Source organism: Microtus ochrogaster, chromosome X (genome assembly GCF_000317375.1).
Source record: "Microtus ochrogaster isolate Prairie Vole_2 chromosome X, MicOch1.0, whole genome shotgun sequence".
Classification (NCBI taxonomy): Eukaryota; Metazoa; Chordata; class Mammalia; order Rodentia; family Cricetidae; genus Microtus; species Microtus ochrogaster.
Window position 1 is genome coordinate 45,133,055 of NC_022026.1, and position 22,523 is coordinate 45,155,577.

The following is a 22,523-nucleotide window of genomic DNA, read 5'->3' on the forward strand; positions in this document are numbered from 1 at the left end:
GAGGAGGAGGAGGAGGAGGAGGAAGAGGAGGAGGAGAGGAAAAGAAAGAAGTAAAGAGAAAAATCAGGGATTAGTAATAAAGCCAGGAAGTATTGAAAGGCCCCAACCTACAAGCTTCAGACAACTTCAAAAAAAAAGGGGGGGGGGAACCAGGAACTGCTTAGCAAATTTAAAGAGGAAGGGTGGGGTTGCGGGGTTTAGGCCGGTATCCACTACCACCACCACAGGGTTATGTTTCTTTATCATTATCTTTCTCCTTGTGACTCTCCTGCCCCAGAGTGGTCTGACCTGAGTGAGAAATTTCAGTAACGCACTTAGGATCAGGAAATTCTCCAATCCCAAAAGGGTTATGGTAGAGTGGACAGACAGATCTGAACACAGAGTTGTATGGTAACTGCTGTCATGGCATGTGTGTGTTTGGCTCCCTGTCTTATATGTGCACATACTCAGAGAGATCAATTTAAGGTGTTTGATAAGTAATACCGCTAGTGCTATTTGATTTCCTCAGATGAACCAAAACCAGGAAATTATATGTAGGGGCACTTTAGGCACAGAAAAGAAAAAAGAAAGACCTTGTGCTCCCTTCCTGGGCAGCTAAGGGAACGAAGAGAAGAATCACGCTGCCCCCCCCCAAGCTGACATGTGGATGAGACTGAAAGATGAGCACGTGCAGACACACTCAGGGGTACAGGGCTTCTAGAGGAATCACAAATAGGCAAACGCCATGAGCGGGGGCTGGAGAAAGCTTCAGCAGTTGAGAGCACTGACTGTTTTCCCAGAGGACCTGGGTTCAATTCCCAGCACCCACACAGTGGCTCACAAGCAAATTTAACTCCCAGGGAATCTGGAGCCCTCTGTTGGCCTCCAAGGGAACAACATGCCCATGGTGCACACAAATACGAAGCACATACATGCGCGTGCTTCACCTACACCTACACACACAGGTTTTGTTTGCTTAATCCCAGATGGTGGGGAGATTTCAGCATTGTTAGGTTCTTCTCCCTAAGAGGATGATGGTCCAGTTTAATTTATTCACACGCCGCAGGGTGATTCCCAGCATTCTGGGGTCACCCTTATTTAGAATGATAAGCCTGCTGGGAGCTCTGCCTTGGCTCCCCAAAACTGAGGTATAGTTTTCGTCTATTTGTTTGTTCCCTCACCTCCCATCTCTAGATTTTCTTTTGTCTTGAAAATATTTCCCATTAGCACTAAATACAGAGGAACAGCATAGCAAACAACACCAAGTTCTACAGCTTGAATAATGATGTTTATTTCCTTTAAATACATTTAAAAATGAAACATCAGGCAGTGGCTCAATCAACTTGAAAAGTAGAAGCATGCTGAGCATACAAATGAAATTCCACAGAAGAAAGAACCAGAAGAATTCCTAAGCAGCGCACTCGGACTTTGCCAGTCTGAGTAATCAATCACGCGGCACCTGCTACTCGGTGGCAAGCAACCCTTTCTCATTCATCAGAACAATGGACTCTCCAGACCCCTTCCTTTCTGAGCTCTGGTGTGCGGATGCACCTGAAGCTAGAAGTCATTTGTCAGTGAACCAGGGACTCACCCAGCAGCTCTTGCACGGGAATGTGGATTCACCACGGCATTAGGTAAAATCAATTTTTCTAACACCTGGGGGGTGGGCCGCAGTGACAGCAGGCTTGACAAAGCAGCAGGCTATTTAAAATAACAGGGATGAGGAACTTGGGAGAAAGTTGAATCAAGGATGCTCTTGGCTGTGAAGCCCCTGGGCCCTTGTCCCCTTTGGAAAGCGGCAGTGCTTTCCATAGCCTGGCTTTCTACTCGCACATGTTCTGGTGTGAAAAGGACATCTGTCCTCACAGCTGTTGAAAAAGAAAGTGAAGATGAGGCTTTAGGAGCAAAGATCAACTTCAAGTAAACCATTCAGCTCTGATTTCACTTGATTCTGCTTTCAAAGAAAAATTTCCAGACGTGTTTAAAGTATCAATGTAATGTTCTAATGGGCACTCAACTGGCCGAGGGCTCAGCCCTAACGAAGATGTTGATTCCGCCTCCTCTAAAGCTCAGGGCACATCGCAGAAGAGGGGCCAGGAAAATGTCCGAATCAGAAGCCAGAGAGAAGGGCTAGGAAATGCCATCTTCGAGGCCTGATGCAGCCTTTGCAATTAGGAACTCACCACAGCTGCGAGAATCTGCCCTAGGCCTACACAAGGTGGCCACCTCTGCATTTGTGAGGGGCCCCACCCCTCCGTAATGAACTGTAGGCTACCGATAGAAGCTGGGAGACTGGAGTCACTGTCTTCAGCTGTGGTGCTACTGGTGGGTGAGCGGAACAAGCTCTGACAGATGGTTCCAAGCCTGTGGTCACACAGATGGCCCCGACTGTCTATAGAGGGTCACAAAACAAAACAAAGAGATCTGAGTGTGGGAAAGGGACTTGAAGGGAGGAAACGGGTGGACAGGATGAGAGGTAAGAGAGTGTAAGGGTAAAAGTACTTAGAATGCATTTTCTGTGTGCATGAAATCATCAAAGAAAACGTTTAATTATTTTTAAAAAAAATCTCAGTGGTTAATTTGAGTAGGTTTTGAAATTGATCAAAGTCCAATCAACAGCCCAAGGATCATAGTCATCCAGAAACTTCTTGCCTACACAAATCTAGTGCTAGCTTCTTCGTTGAGAAAATACACACAGAGACAGGGAGAGAGAGAGAGAGAGAGAGAGAGAGAGAGAGAGAGAGAGAGAGAGAGAGAGAGAGAGAAAGCTTGCTGAGCTGAACCGCCCTTAACCTGATTGTTTAAATGTCAGTGACTTCTTGTTTTGCTTATGATAGCATGATAGCAGGCATGGGGTGCAGGTGTGAAATTCATGAGACCCTGTTTTGAAACAACAACAGAATCCATCATCACTCTATATGCTTCCACTTATGTCTGAGATGCCAGACCTCTGTTTGTCTGTTTTTTAAGGGGTTGCTTGGGCAATGAGACAAAGGAGCCACACCGAATCAGATCGCTATGCCCTTTAAATGGCACCAGTCATTAAAAGTTAAGGGGTAAGCGAAAAGACCATTGACCTGCATGTGTCTGGGTGAAAAATCTTGTGTTTTTGGCAGCAGCTCTCTAGACTTTCTTTACATTCAAAGCAACTGCAGTTTTCTGGGTGCTGGATGAGATCTCCAGGACATGATGTTTTGCAGACACACTCACAACGATCTTCGTCAAACTTCATGTGTGGTCCACAGAGAGCTGGTTCCTGGAGATAAGAGTGGTCTAAACAGAAAAAGAAAGTGTTGGTTTGGCGACCAAGGTCTAGAGGATGTGATGATCCCAATTAATTGCAAGTTCTACATCTTCCCAATAAATTGGATCTTCCCAATTTTCTTGCCTATAGATTTTTTTACCTTAATTTTTTCATAGAATGAGATCCATCACTGATTTCAAAACATAAACATAGAACTCATGTGTTTTCTTAGGTTTTAAATTAAAAAAATCATAAACTGAATATTCATAACAAATTTTTATGTTGTTGAGCTACCTTTTAAAAATATAAACTTCTGTGCTGGAAAGATGGCTCAGGGGTTAAGAGAATTCCTTGCTCTTGCAGAAGACCTAGGTTTGGTTCTCAACACTCACATGGTGACTTAAAACTACCTATAACTACAATCCCAGAGGGTCTCTCTTCTGGCCTGCAGAGGCACTGCATGCAAGCGTATGCAGACAAGGAAGACAAAATACTCATACGCATAAAATTAAAATAAATACATCTTTAACTACACCCACCCACCCCACATACTTATGCAAACAACCATCAGTGACAAGACATAGGCTGCCTAAGGGGTACAAATGTAGTCCTCTCCAGTGTTTTAGAAGAGTGGGAACCAGAAGTACTGATGTTGAAAAAACAGTTTCCTCAGAACTTCCAGATAACCCATGACGCACTTCCTTTCTCAGATCACACACGTGTATGAAATATATACAAGGTGACAATGGATGGTGGTCCAGTCTCAACTAGTGGACTGAAATTCATTGCAGAAAGAATAAGAGATGGGCTGCAGGTGTGACACCGTTGGTAGGATGCTTGCCTAGAGCAGGAGAGAAGTTCTGGATTCCGTCCCCAGTGACTCCTAGACTGAGTGTGGTGCCACGTGACTCACTCCACAGGTGGGGGCAGAAGAATCAAAAGTTCAAGGTTATCCTCTGCTAAATATTGAGTTTAAGGTTCAGCTGGAACAACAAGAGTCTTTCTCAAATCAAAAGCAAAAGCAAACAACATGTGGAGAAGGTGAAAAGTTTGGAAGAACTTGAACTTTTCATCTCAGCATTCGTGAAGGTTTTGGAAGAAGATGAGTATCTCTTCCCCAAGCCTACTTCTTTTCCAGTTTGCCTCATTTGGGGACTGGCACCATTGTCCACTAGATTGTGTGGCCACTGTCCACTCAGTCCCTTGTGCATGCCCTCTCTTCTCCATCACACTGCCTCTGTCACAAGTCACTCAGTCCCTTGTATTTTTTCTGTTTGTGGATGCTACTTGTGTTACAACCACACAACCGAAGTATGTGTCCCCTCAGGTGACTATCAAATGCAAACCTGATCCCATCAAGGCAGAAACTTTAAATGTCTTTTAAAAAACAAAACAAAACAGGGTTTTCTGTAGCCCTGGATGTCCTAGAACTTGCTTTGTAGATCACGCTGACCTTGAATTCAGAGAGATTCACCTGCCTCTGCCTCAGCCACGCTTGTGCTGGGATTAAAGATGTGAGCCACCATGCCCAACCATGCCTTAAATGTCTTAAAGTTTTTCTGCACACAAAAAGGCCAAACTTTATACCAGAATATTAAACATGAAAAGACCTTCCATGACCTTGACCCTAAAAACCTCCCGTACTCATTCTCACCCTTCCCCTCCTCCCTCTTTTCTCTTCCACCTCATCCCCAAATGACAATTTCTCACGATCCAGTCTTATGGTTTTGACTACTCTTTAGTTGACACATAATTAGAAATTACATGGACTAGATATCCACAGACTCCATTCTTAATTTCATGAAGAGTTTGAAAAAAGATGAGCCGCATATACTCTAAGTCACGGAGGCAAATATCAATTTAGGGCAAGATAAGGCTTGATTACTGAAAAACAGTTAAGACTCTTAAAAGAGTCATTGAGCACTAGGTGGCAGCAGAGGTGCACAAGAAAGTGTTGTGCAGGCCTGGCTCCATTCATGAACAGTTTAGGGAAATGCAATCCTGGGGTGTTTAGCAGATTGTGGCAGAGCAGAACATGATGTCCTTACAAGCAAGTTAAAAGAAACAGAGACTGGACGCAAGAGAACTAGATTGAACAGCAACCAGTTGAGGCTGACACCTTGATGTATTACATGTTGATTTCAATCCCTAGGGAAGTTGACTCTGGGTTACCACTGTGTTCTGTCCTTGGCCTTCTTCCATTTTCCACTATTATTATGTTTTATCCAGTATAGCAATGATAAGAAAATGAGTTGGACTTGCATCAACCACGTCTATTTGGAGAATAAATGACTGTAGAGAAGGCAATTAGCTCAATACCTTTTTATGCAGAAAAGGTGTTTAGTGCACAGAAAATAATGTATCATCAATAGAAAGGGACCACCAGAGAAACAGATGGAAACTTAGGGCACACAAGGATGTCAGGAGTGATGAAAACTAAAAGTAATTGGGATTTAGTCCATCCTCCTTCCTTACTGCATCCATTGCTACAGTTTCCCCAGAAGATCCCTGCCCCCTCTCCTGCTCAGGTCAACTTATTCTCTTCTGCACGGTTGTTTGCTTGATCTTTTTACAATTCCAACAGATGCTACCACTCTCTTTCTTAAACCATTTGGGTGGTTTTCATTTTTCCAGATCACATCCAGACTTTTCCAGCACAAGCTTATTTAGTCTTTCTCTCCAATCCTAAGGGTTTCCCCAGTTTTGTCTCCTCATATGTACCCTTTTTCCTCAATTCGTTATGTGTCTCTGTGATATGATTAATCTTTATTGGTGACTTTACTGGATTCTAGAACCACCAAAGATGTACACCTCTGGTTGTGCCTCTGAGGACACTACCAGAGAGAGCTTTAACTGAGGAAGACCCACTGTAAACGTGAGCTGGGCACCCCAGACTGAATAAAAGGAAGGAGAGGAACAGGAAGGGCTATGTGCTGTCTGCTTCCTGACTGTGGAAACAATGTGATCAGCCCTCTCATGCTCTTGCTGCCAGGTCATCCCCAGCATGGCAAAGTGAAAACCATGTCAAAGTAAAAACCAAAATAAGCCTCTTTCTTTCTTTCTTTCTTTCTTTCTTTCTTTCTTTCTTTCTTTCTTTCTTTCTTTCTTTCTTTCTTCCTTCCTTCCTTCCTTTCTTTCTTTCTTTCTCTATCTCTCTTTCTTTCTTTTCTTCTTTCTTCCCTTCCTCCTTCCCTCCCTCCCTCCCTCCCTCCCTCCCTCCCTCCCTTCCTTCCTTCCTTCCTTTCCTCCTTCCTCCCTTCCTTCCTTTTTTCCATTGCTTTTGCCAGGTATTTTGCTACAGCATCAAGAAAAGTAACTAACACATCCCAGTACCTTGTTCATATTTTCCAGCAGCAGGTTTGTGCTTTGCTCTCTCACATTGGTGTTGAGCTCTTACAGCCCCCTGCTCAGAGCACACCTCTCCTTCCTTACTAGGCCTTCTTACCTCAGTACATGAGCCTATCCAATGTGTTCTCTCAAGCAATTAACCCCCCTCAGAAAGAAAAGGCCTTACCCCAGATTATAAACCCTCCCACAGTCTGTAGTACCCAATCTGCTTACTTGAGATATCCCCAAGGGATCTCTGACTTCAGGTAGGGCTGGATGATGACTTCTGAGTGATTGCATTGTGGTATTCTGGCTTGATTGTCACCCTTTACTATATTGTGTCAGTGTGCATACATCTATATGTGTGAGCTTTTAACTATATAACTTTAAAAATATATTATCTCACATCCTAGTTTGAGCTCTTGAGGCAGCATTTAGAAAGCCGTTAAGAACCAGAAAAAGAGGGCAAGTGCAAATCACAGCTTGATATTTAGTTTCTATGACAGATTCCATGGAGCTTAATCTTGTTATTCTTGTTAAATCATAGTTTGAAACAAGTGAGTTCACACGGCATGTTCCCTTGTGATTTTTCAGTGGAACCATGTTACATGTTATGCGGAGCAAATAAAAAACTCATGCATTGTCAAACATATATTCCTTCTGGAACTCACAGCTTTACAGATTGGAAAAAAGATTGACAGGCTAGCAATCCCCAGTGTGGCTTAGCCCAATACCAGGGTTTGCTCCAGCTCTGGAAAAATGTTTCCCTGTGTTCTTCCATTCTTTATATTTTTTCCATATTATTGGCTTGATTTCAAATTATGTGCTTCACCCTGAAGTAATTTTTTTAATTAAAGTTTAATGTTTGTTCTTGAAAATATGCTTTTGGGATGCTTTGATCACTCTGTACTTTTCTTTGAGAATGAACAGTAGAGTGATTCGTGGTGGATATGGTCACAACAGAGAAGGCTCTAGAATCCAAATGCTTCTACCACCGTTATCTTTGTAATAATGAGGAAATAGCTAGATAACTTGGGGTGGACAGTGTGTGCTTGTGAAAAGGGGAAATCATAGGGTTTCATGAAGATTACAAGATTGTCTGATGTGGCATGAATGTAAAATGTCCCCCATTGGGACCTTGGGAGAGGGTTGAAGGGGGAGGGGAGAGACAGGGAGGGGAGCAGAGAAAAATGTAGAGCTCAATAAATATCAATAAAAAATGTCCCCCATTGTATTTGAACACTTGATTCCCAATTGGTTTTGTTCCAGAAAGTTACGGAACCCTTAAAAGGTGGAGCCTTTCTGGAGGAAGTACACTACTAGAGGTGGGTTTTGGTGGTTTATAGTTTCACCCCACTTCCTGTTCTCTTTTTGCTTCCTGTGTGCAGATGAAGTGTGATCAGTCAGTTTCCTGCTTCTGATGCCATTCTGCCTGCTCGCATGCCTTCCCCACCATGATGGTCTGTATTGCCCACAAACCATAAGTCAAAATACACTCTTTCTTTCTGAAGCTGCTTTTGGTTGCTATTTTATCACAACAACAAAAAAATAACTAATTTGCCTGGTCATAATAAGTCCTCAATCATGTTTACTGCTAATGTTCTTTTTATCACTGTGGTCATTACTTCACTATTGCCATCTTTACCTTCTGTTCCAGGGAGTGGATTCTCATCCTGTAAAACACATTTACATTTGGTGTTATCCCACAGCATGTCAATAGGACAGAGTTTCTTGGATTGAGGACATCTAGGAAAAGAAAATAAAGAGCCATATTTAAAATTTTCAAGGTAATTCTCCTTTGGGAATATTAAGTCATTCTCAATATTTAATATCTTATCATCTAAATATTCTATGTGGAGAATTCTAGTGCTTTTATATTTTGTTTCTAAGAGTCATTCAGGAGAACAAATGTTTGAGAGCACTGTGTCACACAGCATGGTGACGGCTAAGAAATGACAACTATGTGAGAATAATTAAGGTTTTAAAGACCTTAACTTTGAGGACTAGAGAGATGGCGCATCAGTTTAGAGTGAGCACTTTTCTTCTATGGGACCTGAGTTCGGTTCTCAACACCCATATGGGTAAGCTCACAACCACTTGTAACTCCAGCTCCACGTGATCCAGCACCTTCTTCTGGACTCCAATGGCACTTGCACACATTTGCACAGACCAACAAACATGCATACACAGACACAAACATAAATAAAATAAAACAGAGAGCTGAGTTTATATTTATGAATGGCATCTTACTAGATAGTAATTCTATAGTTGTCAATATTCTATTAGGAAATCTTTAGAAAGTAAACTGGAATTCAGGAGAGTCACTGCTTGCTCTGGAGTGAGGGGACACATGGTAGCTTGGAGGCTGGTGCAGTTTTGCCATGTATTTGACCACTCATGTTAAGAACAAAGGTGTTGGGCCAATGCGGCGGCACACCTTGAATCCCCGAACTCAAGAGGCAGAGGCAAGTGGATCTCTGAGGGTTGAGGAAACCTGCTCCACATAGGAAGTTTCAGGCCAGCCAGAGATACAAAGTGAGACCTTGTCACAAAAAAATCAAAAACAAAACAAACAAAAAACAGGCACAAAAACCTCATATGTGTCTGTAAGTAAACCTGACAAATTTATAACCATCAAGGTTTGGGACCTACTACAATATACACGTAGAACCTCATAAAAATATGTGTGTCAAATACTATGAGTAGATATGGTTTTGAAGCCAAAAGATAAACAATTTTAATGAAGAGATGATAATTTGATAATTTTACATGTATTTCTTTTGTTTGTCTAACATTTTATTAATGTATATTGTGAAAAATAATGGGTTTGACCATGCTCTATTCAGGCGTGCATAAAATATACTTTTTTGAGATTTACCTGTACCTTTACCGTCTCTTCTCCCCTCTGCCCCCTCCTCTTCATCTGTTTCCTTTTTCCTAAAAATTCCCCTTGTACTTTCATGACTTTTTGTTTTTATATTCACAAGACATAAAACACACAACACATGTCTTTCTGGGGATGCTTCTATAATGGGTAAAGGAATAAAGGAATGCACACACAATTTTGTCAAAAGCAAGAACAGACATTATCAAGTCCAGGAAATGCTTACTGATCTTCTTCTGGGATCTGAATGGATCTTCTGATAATTGAGTAGGAATGGCGGGGGCCCGTGGGCAAGCACTTACAGCCTGTATGGTTGGCAATTTTAACAGGCACTAACTCAGGCACTGATGTCAGAGGCACTGATATCTCAAAGAGCTACAGTAAAGAGAGAGAACCATGATGTAAATTTTATTATAGATTTTTTTTTTCAGTTTCCACAGTCTGTATTTTTGTCCTTGTCTTCATGGTAATGACTCTAGCAAAGTTATCCATGCAGAATGGAGTTACTCATTGTAAGAGGCTTGGGATGTTGGGAGCCAGGAAACAGGGGACATCTCGAGCTTGGTAAAGTCTCTTAAGTGTTTTCCAAATCTGTTCTTTTCACCATCACTAGAGTTCTTGAAAGTGGTACCACTGGTCCCTGCTCTTGTTTTAAATTTAAGTAAACTGTAAGGATAAATGAAATTAAATCCTTGGAGGTTCTTTGAGATTTGGGTAGATTCTATGTAATTTGTAATATTGTAAATTGTAATACAATTTGGGGCTGTGCATGGTTTGTGAGATTTATTGTTTCTTGATTATGGTATAGCCATGAGAAGACTATAACCTGGAAGCCATGCTGGTCCACGAGATTGGGGATACAGGAAGCAGGTCTGGCCTCGCACAACACCTTGGAATATTTCAAACCTCAGATACACAAGAAAAAATAATTTATCATCGTTTGAAGCCCCTGAGTTTTAGAGCATTTGCTATAAAAGCATTGTACCAGTTAAGATCATACCCAGAAAGAGAATTATAGCTAGTATGTCTATTCCTATGTTTCTATATGCCTGCTCTATTGTAAATACTTTATTATTAATTTTTTATCACTTGTAAAAACATTATATTTGGGAGGCTGGAGAGATGGCTCAGTGTTTAAGAGTACTTGGTACTTCTACAGAGGACCTGAGTTCAGTTCCCAGCACCCACTTCAAGTGGCTCCAGGGAATCTGGTGCCCTTTTCTGGCTTTCACAGGCATTACACTCATGTAGTAGACACATATACAGACTGATATAAATAAAAATAAAAAATAGTTTTTTTTAAAAAATGACATGTTTAATGATATTTTCATGATAGATGGAAAAAGAGATGCCCGAAGGGAGTAAAGAAGTTTCGAGTGTGGTTCCATGAAGTGTAGATAGATTTGAACTTGGTTTTTAAGGCATTTCCACTCAATCACCAATCTATGCAGTTCTATTTAGTTTGTTTCTAAGAGACAGTTCGTCACATACTCTGTACCTTTAAGGTAGGAACTGCCAAACTGCATGGGTATGCTTATTTGGAAAGAAAAACTGCTGTGCACTTAACACTGGAATAAATTTCTTCATATGAATCACTTGTTGAGTGCAGCAGTCAAAACAAAGCAATCAGCTATCTACAAAGTGGAAACAACTCATTAAGGTCGCGTTTACTCGGACCTTTCAACATGTCGTGAGACCTCCCTGAGAACCAGTCAGGGTGTTTTTCTGCATAAACTTCATGTTCTTGCACAATTCTTCAGCTACGCTCCACGGAATACCACCATCAGACACTGAATTGTTTTACTAACCATTGATTGTAGCCATACTTACGTCATTGTTTCTAGTTATCAAATAGTAGGGGTCAGATATGTTGAGTTCTAAAATTCTCCAAAAGGGTTCAGACACGAAATTACTACACTCTTAAAGACAGTTTAGATGGGGGTGGGGGTGGGGGACAAAATTTAGAAAACTTTAATCTATTAACGAAACAAATGGGCATTTAGAACATTCCTTGGCATGGATGGATTTGGCACCCGTGTAATTGTCTTTTGCTACAGGATCATGAGGAGACATATAAATGTGATAAATGAGTTGTAACATGTGAGGAATTCACAACAGAGGATCAAAAGGAATGTGGCTTGGTTGACAGCACTTTCATAGCGCTTTCCTAAGTGGGTTACTTCAGTTCCCACACAGAGCTTTTACTACGTCTTACAGGAAGATGGTAGCCACGGACACGTAGCTACAGGGGAAATGTGATTTGATTCATTTATTTTATTTCCTTCTCGGGCACTGCAGGATTCTTTCAAGACTCTTGTGCTGCAGATTCTCCCTTCATTCCCCACTCTACCCCAGAGTCCTGGTCTCTCTTCCCTTCCCTAGCAGGCTCTGGACCTGCTCTCACTGGTTCCGGGTTCTTTTGATTCTCGCACATGCTTACTTTCCCCACCACGCTAATAGTGGGCATCCACCAAGTGGGAAGTCCGCTACCATTTTCCCTCTGTTCCTATGCCTGCTCCCTCCTTCAGCCTCTTCAGTTTTAGGGTGAGAGCACCTCCCCCTCTTAGCTGGTCCTCCTTGCATTCCTCTGACCCCACCCCCACTCTTCAGTCAGCTTTTCTCCATCATTCCAATTAAACTCCATACACGGGAACAGCTACATAAGACAGCACAGCTTCCTTCATTTCTTTGAACACCCTGTTCTAGTAATGTCCAAAGGTCCGTCTTGATTTTACAGCCTTAGGTAGATGGGAACTAACGAGGCTGCGTCATGGCGGATATTATATTACCTCCCTGAGCCTCAATTTCCTTCCCTGACAAGGAGGATAAGATAGCCTCTGAGTTTGTTTGGGGAATTGGATGAGGTTCCCCACAAGAAGGATTTAGCTCAGTTGCTTGGTGACAAGGTCAGCGGCAGCGTCTTCATTTCCTCGTACCTGTTTGGAGATGTAGGAGGTGCTGGTGTTCATACACATCACACCCTCCTCATTGCAGCAGCCTCCACACCGGAACACGTTCACGCAGGGGGGCTTGAAGAACGTGTTGGTTGTCTTTCCCAGCTCGCTGGCGACTTCCACGCAGGTCTCTCGAGGGCTACACTGGGTTCTCTGCCATTCCTCATCTATAACTGCAGGAATAAAGTACATTGAGGCCTGAAGACAAAAATGGCCCCGGTACACAACATAAGTGTTTTCATGCCCGCCCGCCCACACCTTTTGGTACTTGTTTATTTTACTAGGTGGGTATTTAAACATTTCTTTTAGAAATGTATTTATTTTATTTTATGTGTATAGATGTTTGCCTACATGTATGTATGTGCACCACATGTGTGGCTGGTGCCTTTGGAGATTAGAAGAGCTCATTGGATCCCCTGGAACAGGAGTTACAGATAGTTGTGAGTCACCACGTGGGAAGAGAACCCGGGTCCTATGTAAGAATGGCAAGTGGTCTTAACCCCTGAACCATCTTTCTAACCCCTAGATGGATAGTTTTGTCCATCCTTCAGTCAAAGATGTGCCTGCAAAAAAAAAATTCTTAATTGAAATCTCTATACTTTTCCATTGATAAAATCACTTCATAAAATATTTTATTTTCCTTTGGGGGAGCACTATGTTTTGCAAATAGCCACACACGTGCCATTTGCAAAGGCTGAATAATAAGGAAACCAGTGGGCTAATATGGAGACATAACATGTGAGTGTCATTTCTCAAGTAACTTACAGGGTACAACTGTAGGAATAGGTTTTAAAATCATAGAGAAATAAATTTCTGTTGTCTGCTTGTATAAGTGCACAGAGACTTAAAGCTGACAAGTACACAAGTGGGTGTTCCAATGGAATTGATTTTTCCTCAAATCAGACTTTTCACTTTTGAAACCGTCCACGGTTTTTAGAAGATGACAAGATAAGCCCTTTCATTTTAATGGAAGAAGCAGCTCCCTGGCCATAACTAATTTGAGGGAAACTAGAAAAAAGGAAATACAGGGTGTTGTGGAATAATCTTTTTGTATACCATGAAGATGTGTCTTTGCCAAGGTACCTTCTAACTGGTTTAATAAAGAGCTGAAAAAATGCAAAAATTAAAAACAGAAATATAAACAGAAAAAAAAGAGCTGAATGGCCAATAGCTAGGCAGGACTGGATAGGCAAGACTTCTGGGCATAGAGAGGAAGAGGAGGTGAATCAAGGTGCAGGAGACCTTCTTAGGTCTCAGATGGGGTTGAAGATGAGCTAGTTATAGTTACACTTTTCTTTGTTACCAAATTCATAAAAGAAACTCACAAAGGAGATATAAAATGTACAAGATTGAGAAACATAAAAGCTTAAATTGTTTAAGAAAATGTTTTAAGGTCTAAAAATATATTTTAGATTGGTGATACAAGCTACCGTAAAAATAGTTTAGGTAAAAAACTTTGGACTCACTAAGATAGAATAGATAATACAGTACTTTCTCCAAATTTGCCAAACACATACGGACTAAACATTGTGAATGTAATTCTTACTTGAAAATGTTCTTATTGTATATAGTTTTACTTTGTTAAAGTTAAAACTATCCCTTATTATTTGGACAGTACCTGATAATTGTTCTTACTGTATATAGTTTTACTGTTAGAGTTAAAAGAAAACCTTTTCTTTATATTTAGACAAAAAGGAGGATATGTTGTGTAATAATCTTTTTTTATAACTGTGAAGATTTATCTTTGCCAAGGTTCCTTCTGATTGGTTTAATAAAAAGCTGAATGGCCAATAGCTATGCAAGAAGAGATTAGCCAGAACTTTCAGGCAGAGATAGAGGAAGAGATGAATTAATGTGTGGGAAGGATACCAGAGGACACAGAGAGGAAACAGGAGGTTCAAGATAGAAGAGAGGTAAAAAGTCATGAGGCAAAATGTAGATTAATAGAAAAGGGTTAAGTTATAAGAGCTAGTGGGACAAGCTTAAGCTACAGGCAAAGCATTTATAATTAAAATGAAATCTCTGTGTAATTATTTGGAGCTGGCAACAAAAGAAATTTCACCTACATTAGGGTTGGGGAGGTGGCTCAGTTGGGAAAATGTGGGCTGCACAAATGCAAGGACCTTAGTTCAGAACCCACAAAAAAAGCTGGGCATGCTGACATACCCCTGGAATCCTAGTGCTGGGAAGGAAGAGACAGATGGAGCTCTAGGGTTTGCTGGCCAGGCAGGCTATTCAAATCAGTGAGCTTCAGTTACAATAAGAGACCCTATTTTAAAAACAAAGGTGGAGTTATGAATGGTTGTGAACCCACCTTATACAAATGATAGGAAACAAGCATGGGTCCTCTACAAGAGCAGTATGTACTCCTAACCTCCAAGCCACTTGTCCAGCCTGAAAGTCACTTTTGAAGCTACTACCAACTGAGGGCAGCCTCTGGCCAACAGGCAGCGAGGAAGGGGCCCTTCACAGTCCAAGAGTCCATGTGCAACTTAATCCTACAAGCAACCGTTGAATGAACTTGGAAGTACATTATGCCCCAGTTGAACCTTGAGATACGTGGAGCCCAGATGAAGACCTTGACTGTAGGCTCCAGAGAGATCCTGAATAAGAAAAAAAAAAAATCCTGGCCATGCTTGTATTTCAGATCTCTAAAAAAATGTGAAACCCCAAAAATCTGTTTTACAAGTAGGATGGCACCTGAAGAATTAATTTCTAGGTTGTCCCCAGGCTCTGGCCTCCACAACCGTATGCATCCGTACGTACACACATGTACACTTGCATGTGTACACACAGTCTGTTTGGGACAATCAAATTTGGGGGTAAGATATAGTAACAGGCAAACAGTTTTAGAAACTGTATTTAAAATATGTATATTGGTGGGTGTGGTGGTTTGAAAGAAAATGGCCCCCAAGGGGAGTGACACTATTAAGAGGTGTGGCCTTGTTGGAGTAGGTGTGGTCTTTCTGGAGGAAGTGTGTCACTGTGGAAGCAGGCATTGAGGTTTCACATATGCTCAAGTCACACCCTGTGAGACAGACCACTTCCTATTGCCTGTGAGTCAAGATGTAAGAACTCTAGCTCCTTCTCTGGTACCATGTCTGCTTGCAAGCTGCCTTGCTTCCCGCCATGAAGATGGTGGACTAAACTTCTGAACTCTAAGTGTGACACCACAATTAAATATTTCCCTTTCTAAGAACTGCCGTGGTCATGGTGTCTTTTCACAGCAATAGAAACCCTAACTATGACAATGGTCCTGGAGAGATGGCTCAGAAGTACCAGCTGCTCCTCCAGATGACCCATGTTTAGTTCCCAGCATCCGTATGGAAGCTCACACCTCTAACTCAATTCCAGTGGATCTGATGCCTTATTCTGGTCTCCATGGGTACTGCATACATGTGGTGCACAGACATACATGCTGGCAAAACACCCATACATACATAGAATATAAAATTAATACTTTTAAATTTCTGATGCTAAAACGCATTTTCAGGCTGTATGCATGACACCATTATTTAGCATTGCTAGGGGGTGCTATTTAAATTGCAACTGTTAGTCATGAATCTTTGACAGAAAGAGCAATTGACTTATGAAAATATCCATTGTTTAAAACACTATTTAAATGTTATTTTCTACTTGATTTTTCTCTATAAAGTTATAACTTTTAAAAGTTGGACGAGATTATAATCAAAATCTCATGCAGTAATGACCAAGAGCACCGACTAAGGTTCCATAAGGCCAGTTTTTTTTTTTTTTACTATGGCCCAGGGAATTACCCTGAAATCCTTGAGAGGGACTAGATAACAAAACATAATCAGTGTAACACACTTATTTGATTATCTGTTTCTTCTAATTTAAGGAATAACTTCAGCTGGTCCTCCACATAATTACGAGGGAAACCGTGGAAGCTGCAAATTCTCTGATTTTTTATGGTTTCCTTCTTAGAAAATGTCAACCTGGTTGACTTTTACAAATCACTGCCTTGTGGTTTTATGGGAAAACTGTCTTTACAGGTCATCTGTACATGCCCCTCGGGCCTTCGGACACGTAATCTGGCCAAAGTCTGCAGTCTCCAGATGCAGTTGTTTTTGTCAAGTCCATGTAAAATCACCACATGAATCAACAACTAGACCCTCACTCAGACACACAGTCCAACTCATGAGCACAAAGAACTTCCTTCACACGTACGCTGCCATGGGATTCCCCTCACTTCCATACAGCTTTCCCCATAGCTGAATCCCGTGCAATCCATTCTTTAGGGAAAAAAAGACAACTCTAGATAGAAAGAAAAGAATAATTCTTGCTTAAGGATCGGCTGAAATTAAGCAGTGGATATACTCAAGTACTATGTGGTAATATTTGTATCTACAAGACTAAATCTAACAAGGCCACTGGTTTCTCAAGTTATGTTGATATTTTATCAGAGAGCTAAATGCCTAATCAAGTCCACACAACTTTATTTAAAAACATTTCATTCATCATATCACAGTATGTATAAACACTAGTCTTGGAAAGAGTCTATATCTCAATCTGGATATCATGAAAGTGGCATAAGTAGACACGGCACATCTATCTCCACCACTACCCCAGGAATAAATTCGGAAATATAATGGTCCCTTGATATCTGTGGAGGACTGGACCCAGGATACCCTACAGATAGATACTCAATCCTTGGGTTAACAAATTCCTTATATAATTGGGCTAGAATTTGTAAATAGCCCACCTGTATCTTCCTTTACACTGGAAATCATGTCTCGATAACTTCTGGTAACACAAATAAAATACACAAATGCCATACAAATAGTCGTTACAGTATATTGTATGTCAAAACAAGGTATGGATATGTTCAGAACACATGCATTTCCATGAAGTATTTGACATGTGTGATGGCTGACCCCATGGGGGGTGGGCAGAACCTGAGGATCCAAAAGGGTGACTGTATGTTTGCATGCTATTTTCTAGTCCTAAGCTTTGATTATTTTGTGTCAAGAATTTTCTCTGTTATTCTCTGAGTAACCAGAACCCATTATTATGCCTTACTTTGCAATTTCTACCTTTAGCTTTTAGATAAAAACCACAGAGTTCTGAAGAAAAGCCATAGCTCTTTCTTGGTTTTCCTCTCTATCTGCACAGTAATCGAATGAATAGTGAGGTTATTTTAAACCTGTTTTTCCCTCCCTAAAAGCAGTCTTTCTGTATTACCATGCTCCCAAATTCCTGAGTTAAACTTATTTTGATAATGTGAAATGTTTTTGGGTTGCACGTAGACATCAAAATCATACTGACTATTCTTCTTTGTGGAGTAGGCATTTAAAACACAGATTTCTTGAGCTGGCAAGATGGTTCAGTGGGTAAAGGTGCTTGCTGCCAAGCCTGAAGATCTGTGTTCATTTCCTGAGCCCCACAAGGTAGAAGGAGAGAAATGACTCTTGCAAATACTGATTTGTTTACGTTTTTATTATATCTGTTTATTTATGGAGGAGCATACGTGTGGCTGAGAACCATTTTCATCTCTATCCAGTGAACCGTCTTGCCATAAAGAGAAAGACTCCCCTTCCCCCGCTCTGATACATACCCACTCTACTCAAACTTTTGGAAGGAGTTGGTACCTGTGCCACTATCTGATAAGGACATAATCTGCCATTTCACTCACACACCTACCTTTTAGCGTTTCCGTATCATAGAATGTTGCCGCAAATCTAGTGGAGCGATGGGATGTTGAGCGTGAGTCCATACTGGCAAGATTCTTGAGCTTCAGCCGGCATCTCCACAGCTTCCAATCCTCGGAATGTGCAACTTGCAGCAGCTCCTCCAAACTAGAAGCAGCTCTGATCTGTTGTTCAGATCGTTCCAACATTGACCGGGATGATCGCTCGAAAGAAAAATCCTAGTTTGAGAGTAAGTTACAAAGATATCGTGATAACTGTGGCTGCTAACAGTTTGAACTATAGACCATCTGAAAAGAAACTAGACAAGATTATTCAAATGTGCACTGGGGCCTAGGCCAAACCATGCTTAATGGTGGACTTCAAAATGATAGATCCATCTACTTCCTTACTTCCAGAGCCTGAGCACATTGTCTTATTCAGGAAAAATGCATATATAATGGAGGTAAAGTCCTTGTGATATTAGTCATGTGAACCCAAAGTACAATGAACAAGGTCCTTAGAAACCAGGAGAAGACAAAGACACAGTAGGGTCATGTGAATACGGAGGTGGACATGAAGTGATGAGGCCACAACTCAGGGATTACCTCGAGCCCCCCAAAACAGATGAGGCAATGCTTCATGCCAAGAGAGTTTGACACCTTGATTTTTGGGATTTTGTTGTTCCGAGACACCAGGTTTATGGTACCATACTACTGCAGCCACAGACAAGCAGTAGAGATTCTTTTATTGTCTTTTATTGTGATGACAGCCCCATTTCCTAGTTTAAGATGAAGTCTTGCTGTTTCTCTGTGGTTGCATCTGAACTGTATTGGCTAATATGGTGCAACTAGACTAGATGGGTATATTTGTGGGGGCAGGGAGCCCAAGTTAATATTTTTGATTCATAACTACCTGTTCAAAAGTAGGGGCTTGGTTATACAAAATAATAATACATACATATATATACCAACGGAGTCCATTTCCTACTAGAGTATTTTCCCCAGCCCTGGGGATCAGTCTTTGGGCCCTAAGCATGGTAGGTAGACATTTTGCTAACTGACCATCCCCCCAATTCTGGAGCTGAGCTCTTGATGGCCTCTCTCTCCCAGGCTCACATCTTTCAGTCCTGCAGCTTTGACTTGATGGTTAGTTTATCAGCATTTAGTGTTTAGATGACTTTACATGTTTGTTTACTACTGTTTTATTAACCAGTTGCAGTCTATGAACTAAAAAAAAAGTCAAAATATGTATCTTCAAGGTTATGGCTTTTGTTGTTATTGTTGTTTTTGAGGCAAGGTCTCATTTCGTAGCCAAGGTTGGTCTGGAACTTGTGATCTTCCTGTCTCAGCTTCCAAAGTCCTGACATCTCAGGCTTATGTGATCATACCAGGCAGCATTCACCTTAGCCATTTTGCCTAGAAGTCCAGATGGAAGGCACATTTTGGCCGGAGGTAGGAGAGTATTAAATATGTTTGTACGCTGGGGGAAAGAGCCAATAGAGAAGAAACTGAAAGCATATACAGGGGAGAGAAAACAGAGCCTGTAAGGCTTGACATTTGGCGAGTTAGTTGATCAGTATGAAGATAATAATAATAATAAAAAAGCACCGTTTGAAACAGGTGAGTCATAGGGAGCCTTGTGGGTCTGTAGACAAAAAAAGCTGCCTCAGAAGCTCGGTGAGATTATCTTGGTAGTTTCTCATTAGATCTCTGGAGTTTGAAGCAAACACATTTTTGGCAAGGAAGAGAAAGAAGCTTAAAGAGCACAGATGGGATTTGTGAACTTGGCACTGAATGTGGGTGGCATGCCACAGCTTTTTTAGCTGAGAACCCTGGAGACAAAACTGGTTAATTGCTCATTTCCCTGACAACTCTTAAATGCGATCATCCTACGTTAAGGCTAATTTGTTAATGGCTTCTCTTTGCCTGACCATCCATCTCCCCTTTCTAGTTCAATGGCAAAGCTACCTCATACCCAATTCCATTTTCAAGATAAAATTTTGACAACACTGCTTCAATAAGGTAATGAGAAAGTCCAACAAATACTTTTAAAAAGATTATTAAGTTGGGCATAGCAGGCTTTGTGTGTGTGTGTGTGTGTGTGTGTGTGTGCACCTGTGCGCACGCGCGTGTGTGCGTGTTTGTGTCTGTATGTGCATGTGTGCATGTTTGTGTACACCACTTGTGTGTATAACAATAATTATAGAAGAAGAGGTTGTGAATTTGAGGAAGAGTAGGGGAGAGACAAGGGAAGAATTGGACAGGGAAAAGGAGTGGAAATAGGCGTAAGTACAAGTACTTGTGTATGAACCCTCTACAATTTTTTATTAGATTGGGCATTGCTGAAAGAATTTTTATTTATGTAGGTAAAATTTTATCCAGTACCATGCCTAAGTAAGGCTGATGTATGGCTTCATATCTTACAAGTCTCAATTCAATTTTGGCTTCTTTAAAAAAAAATCTTATGATAAAAACCAAGGATAAAACATTAATCCTGAAGCCTGAATTAAAATGATTGAATTGATGTTAAGATTATAGCCCTATGACTGGTTTCTTTGTGAAATCATAACATTTACTTAAATACTCAAAGCTATTTAAGCCTACTTTGCTAAATGAAAAGCTAGTTTGAAATAACTGAGAAATCGGCAACAGTCGCTTTTATAATTCTAAATGGAAATATGAACAGCCCAACAAAAGCAAGTAATTTATCCGCACACACATTTTGGGAAGGGTTGAAAATGGATCCCTTTCGATAGGCATTCTAAACTCGTTGATTTTTGTGTGGTCAACTTTATGCTATCTGCATGGGTAAGACGAAGCTAAACATAAGAAAGTGTTACCATTGTCCAAAAATGCAGACTTAAACTCTTGATATCAATAGTTTTCACTGCTGAACTATTGCCAAATGAATTGCTCTTTATTTCTTTCAACTTTCTGATCTAAGCACTAGTAAAATCTAAAATAATTATAGTGCAATCTGCAAGATGAGAGGATGGGAAAGGCCTTACCTGGTCTCTGCTATTAGAGTGGTGGCCTTGGTCTGTCATTAATTCAAGACTGTTATCAATTCTCCTCCTAAATAACAAATCACTCTCTGATGGTTTTTAGCTACCAACAATCAGCTTTTAAAGCATAGGGTTGAAGGTTTCTGCAACACAACTTTGTCATCATATAAATGTTATTATATACATAGACTAACTTTTTCCCACATGAAGTTACATTACTAACAAGCCACCAAGCAATGCCCACACTGTTGGCTGGCTTATTCCCTATTGAAAAGGATTTAGAGCAGAGGTTCCCAGACTTACCTTCACCTTGAATGAATGCGGGGGCAACCTTTAAAAAAAATACTGATGATCCAATCTTATCATTAGAGAGTCCCATTTTACAGATTTGGACCACAACTTCAAAAGAAAAAAAGGCCTGTGTCTGCTTCAGTAGTAGCAGCTGAGTGGAGGGTTCGCAGCAATTCTCTGTGTGTCTTTGCAACTTTTCCATAAAGTTAGAATTACTTTAAGATAAAAAGTATTCTTAAAGAACTCTCTAGGGGCTGGTGATATAGCTCGGTTGGTAGGTCTGCTTGCCTGAGGTCACAGAGCTGCACAAACCTGGCATGGAGGTACCCACCACTAACCCCACAACCTTGGAGGTGGAGGCAGCTGTGTTAGAGCTTCAACATACTCTAATAGGTACTGAGCGAGCCTGGGATACATAGGACTTTGTTTCAAAGTAATAAAAAATAAATCTTCCCAAGTGATTTTAAGAAAGCCAATAATTTGGAGCATGGCTATACTCACTGGTCCATATCACCCCCTTTAAAACTGGGCTTGGACTAGATCACCGTACTACTTCTGGGATTGTGGGATTACCGGTTCATGTGACCACACCCATCTAGTGCCTCAGTCTTCCTTCTACTTTGACCCACCTAGGAGCCAATTTCCAAGAAGCAACAACAGAATTGATTTAAGATTCATTGGATCGTGTCATTGCCAGCTGAAAACCCGTAAGATCAAAGGGTTAATATTCAAGCTCTGTACAAGAACCCTGATTAGCATGGGATAAATGACTGGAGAATTGGCCTGGTCTTCGCATTCCTTCATGATACACATTAAGGTCAGAACATGTGCATGAGCATCTGGCTGAACTGGAGTTCTAAAGCCATCGCCTTGCTCACATGCCCTGTCTGTTGAATGTGTAAAATGTATTGTCTCCACAACTCAACTCTGTGAGCATTCCATACATGCAAAAATTCTATTCTTTTTATCCGGTTCTCAACTTATAAGGCCTTTAAAAGACTGAAAAACAGTGATATCATTTCCTCCCTTAAACAGTGTGATGAAGTTAACTGTGACCCTAAATGGTAGACTAAATTGCCTATCAAATTCCTCCAAATTTCAAACGGCCCATTTCTCAAGGTAATTTTTTTTTTATTGAGAAAAGGAAAAAAAAAACAAGTTTCCGCCTCCTCCCAGCCTCCCATTTCCCTCC

General features: G+C 41.0%; 1 protein-coding gene across 1 annotated transcript in view; it reads right to left on the reverse strand.

Annotated features, from left to right (window-relative positions):
• Positions 1-1,253: 1,253 nt before the first annotated feature.
• The window catches only part of Vegfd (vascular endothelial growth factor D), a 33,320-nt gene continuing 12,050 nt past the window's right edge, over positions 1,254-22,523 (reverse strand). The window contains exons 2-6 of the mRNA XM_013350560.2: positions 18,050-18,275; positions 12,371-12,561; positions 9,661-9,809; positions 8,196-8,296; positions 1,254-3,252 (exon numbers count right to left, since the gene is read on the reverse strand). Of these exons, the coding sequence (XP_013206014.1) occupies positions 3,029-3,252; positions 8,196-8,296; positions 9,661-9,809; positions 12,371-12,561; positions 18,050-18,275 (891 nt within the window). The 3' untranslated portion in view covers positions 1,254-3,028. The remainder of the gene's footprint in view (positions 3,253-8,195; positions 8,297-9,660; positions 9,810-12,370; positions 12,562-18,049; positions 18,276-22,523) is intronic.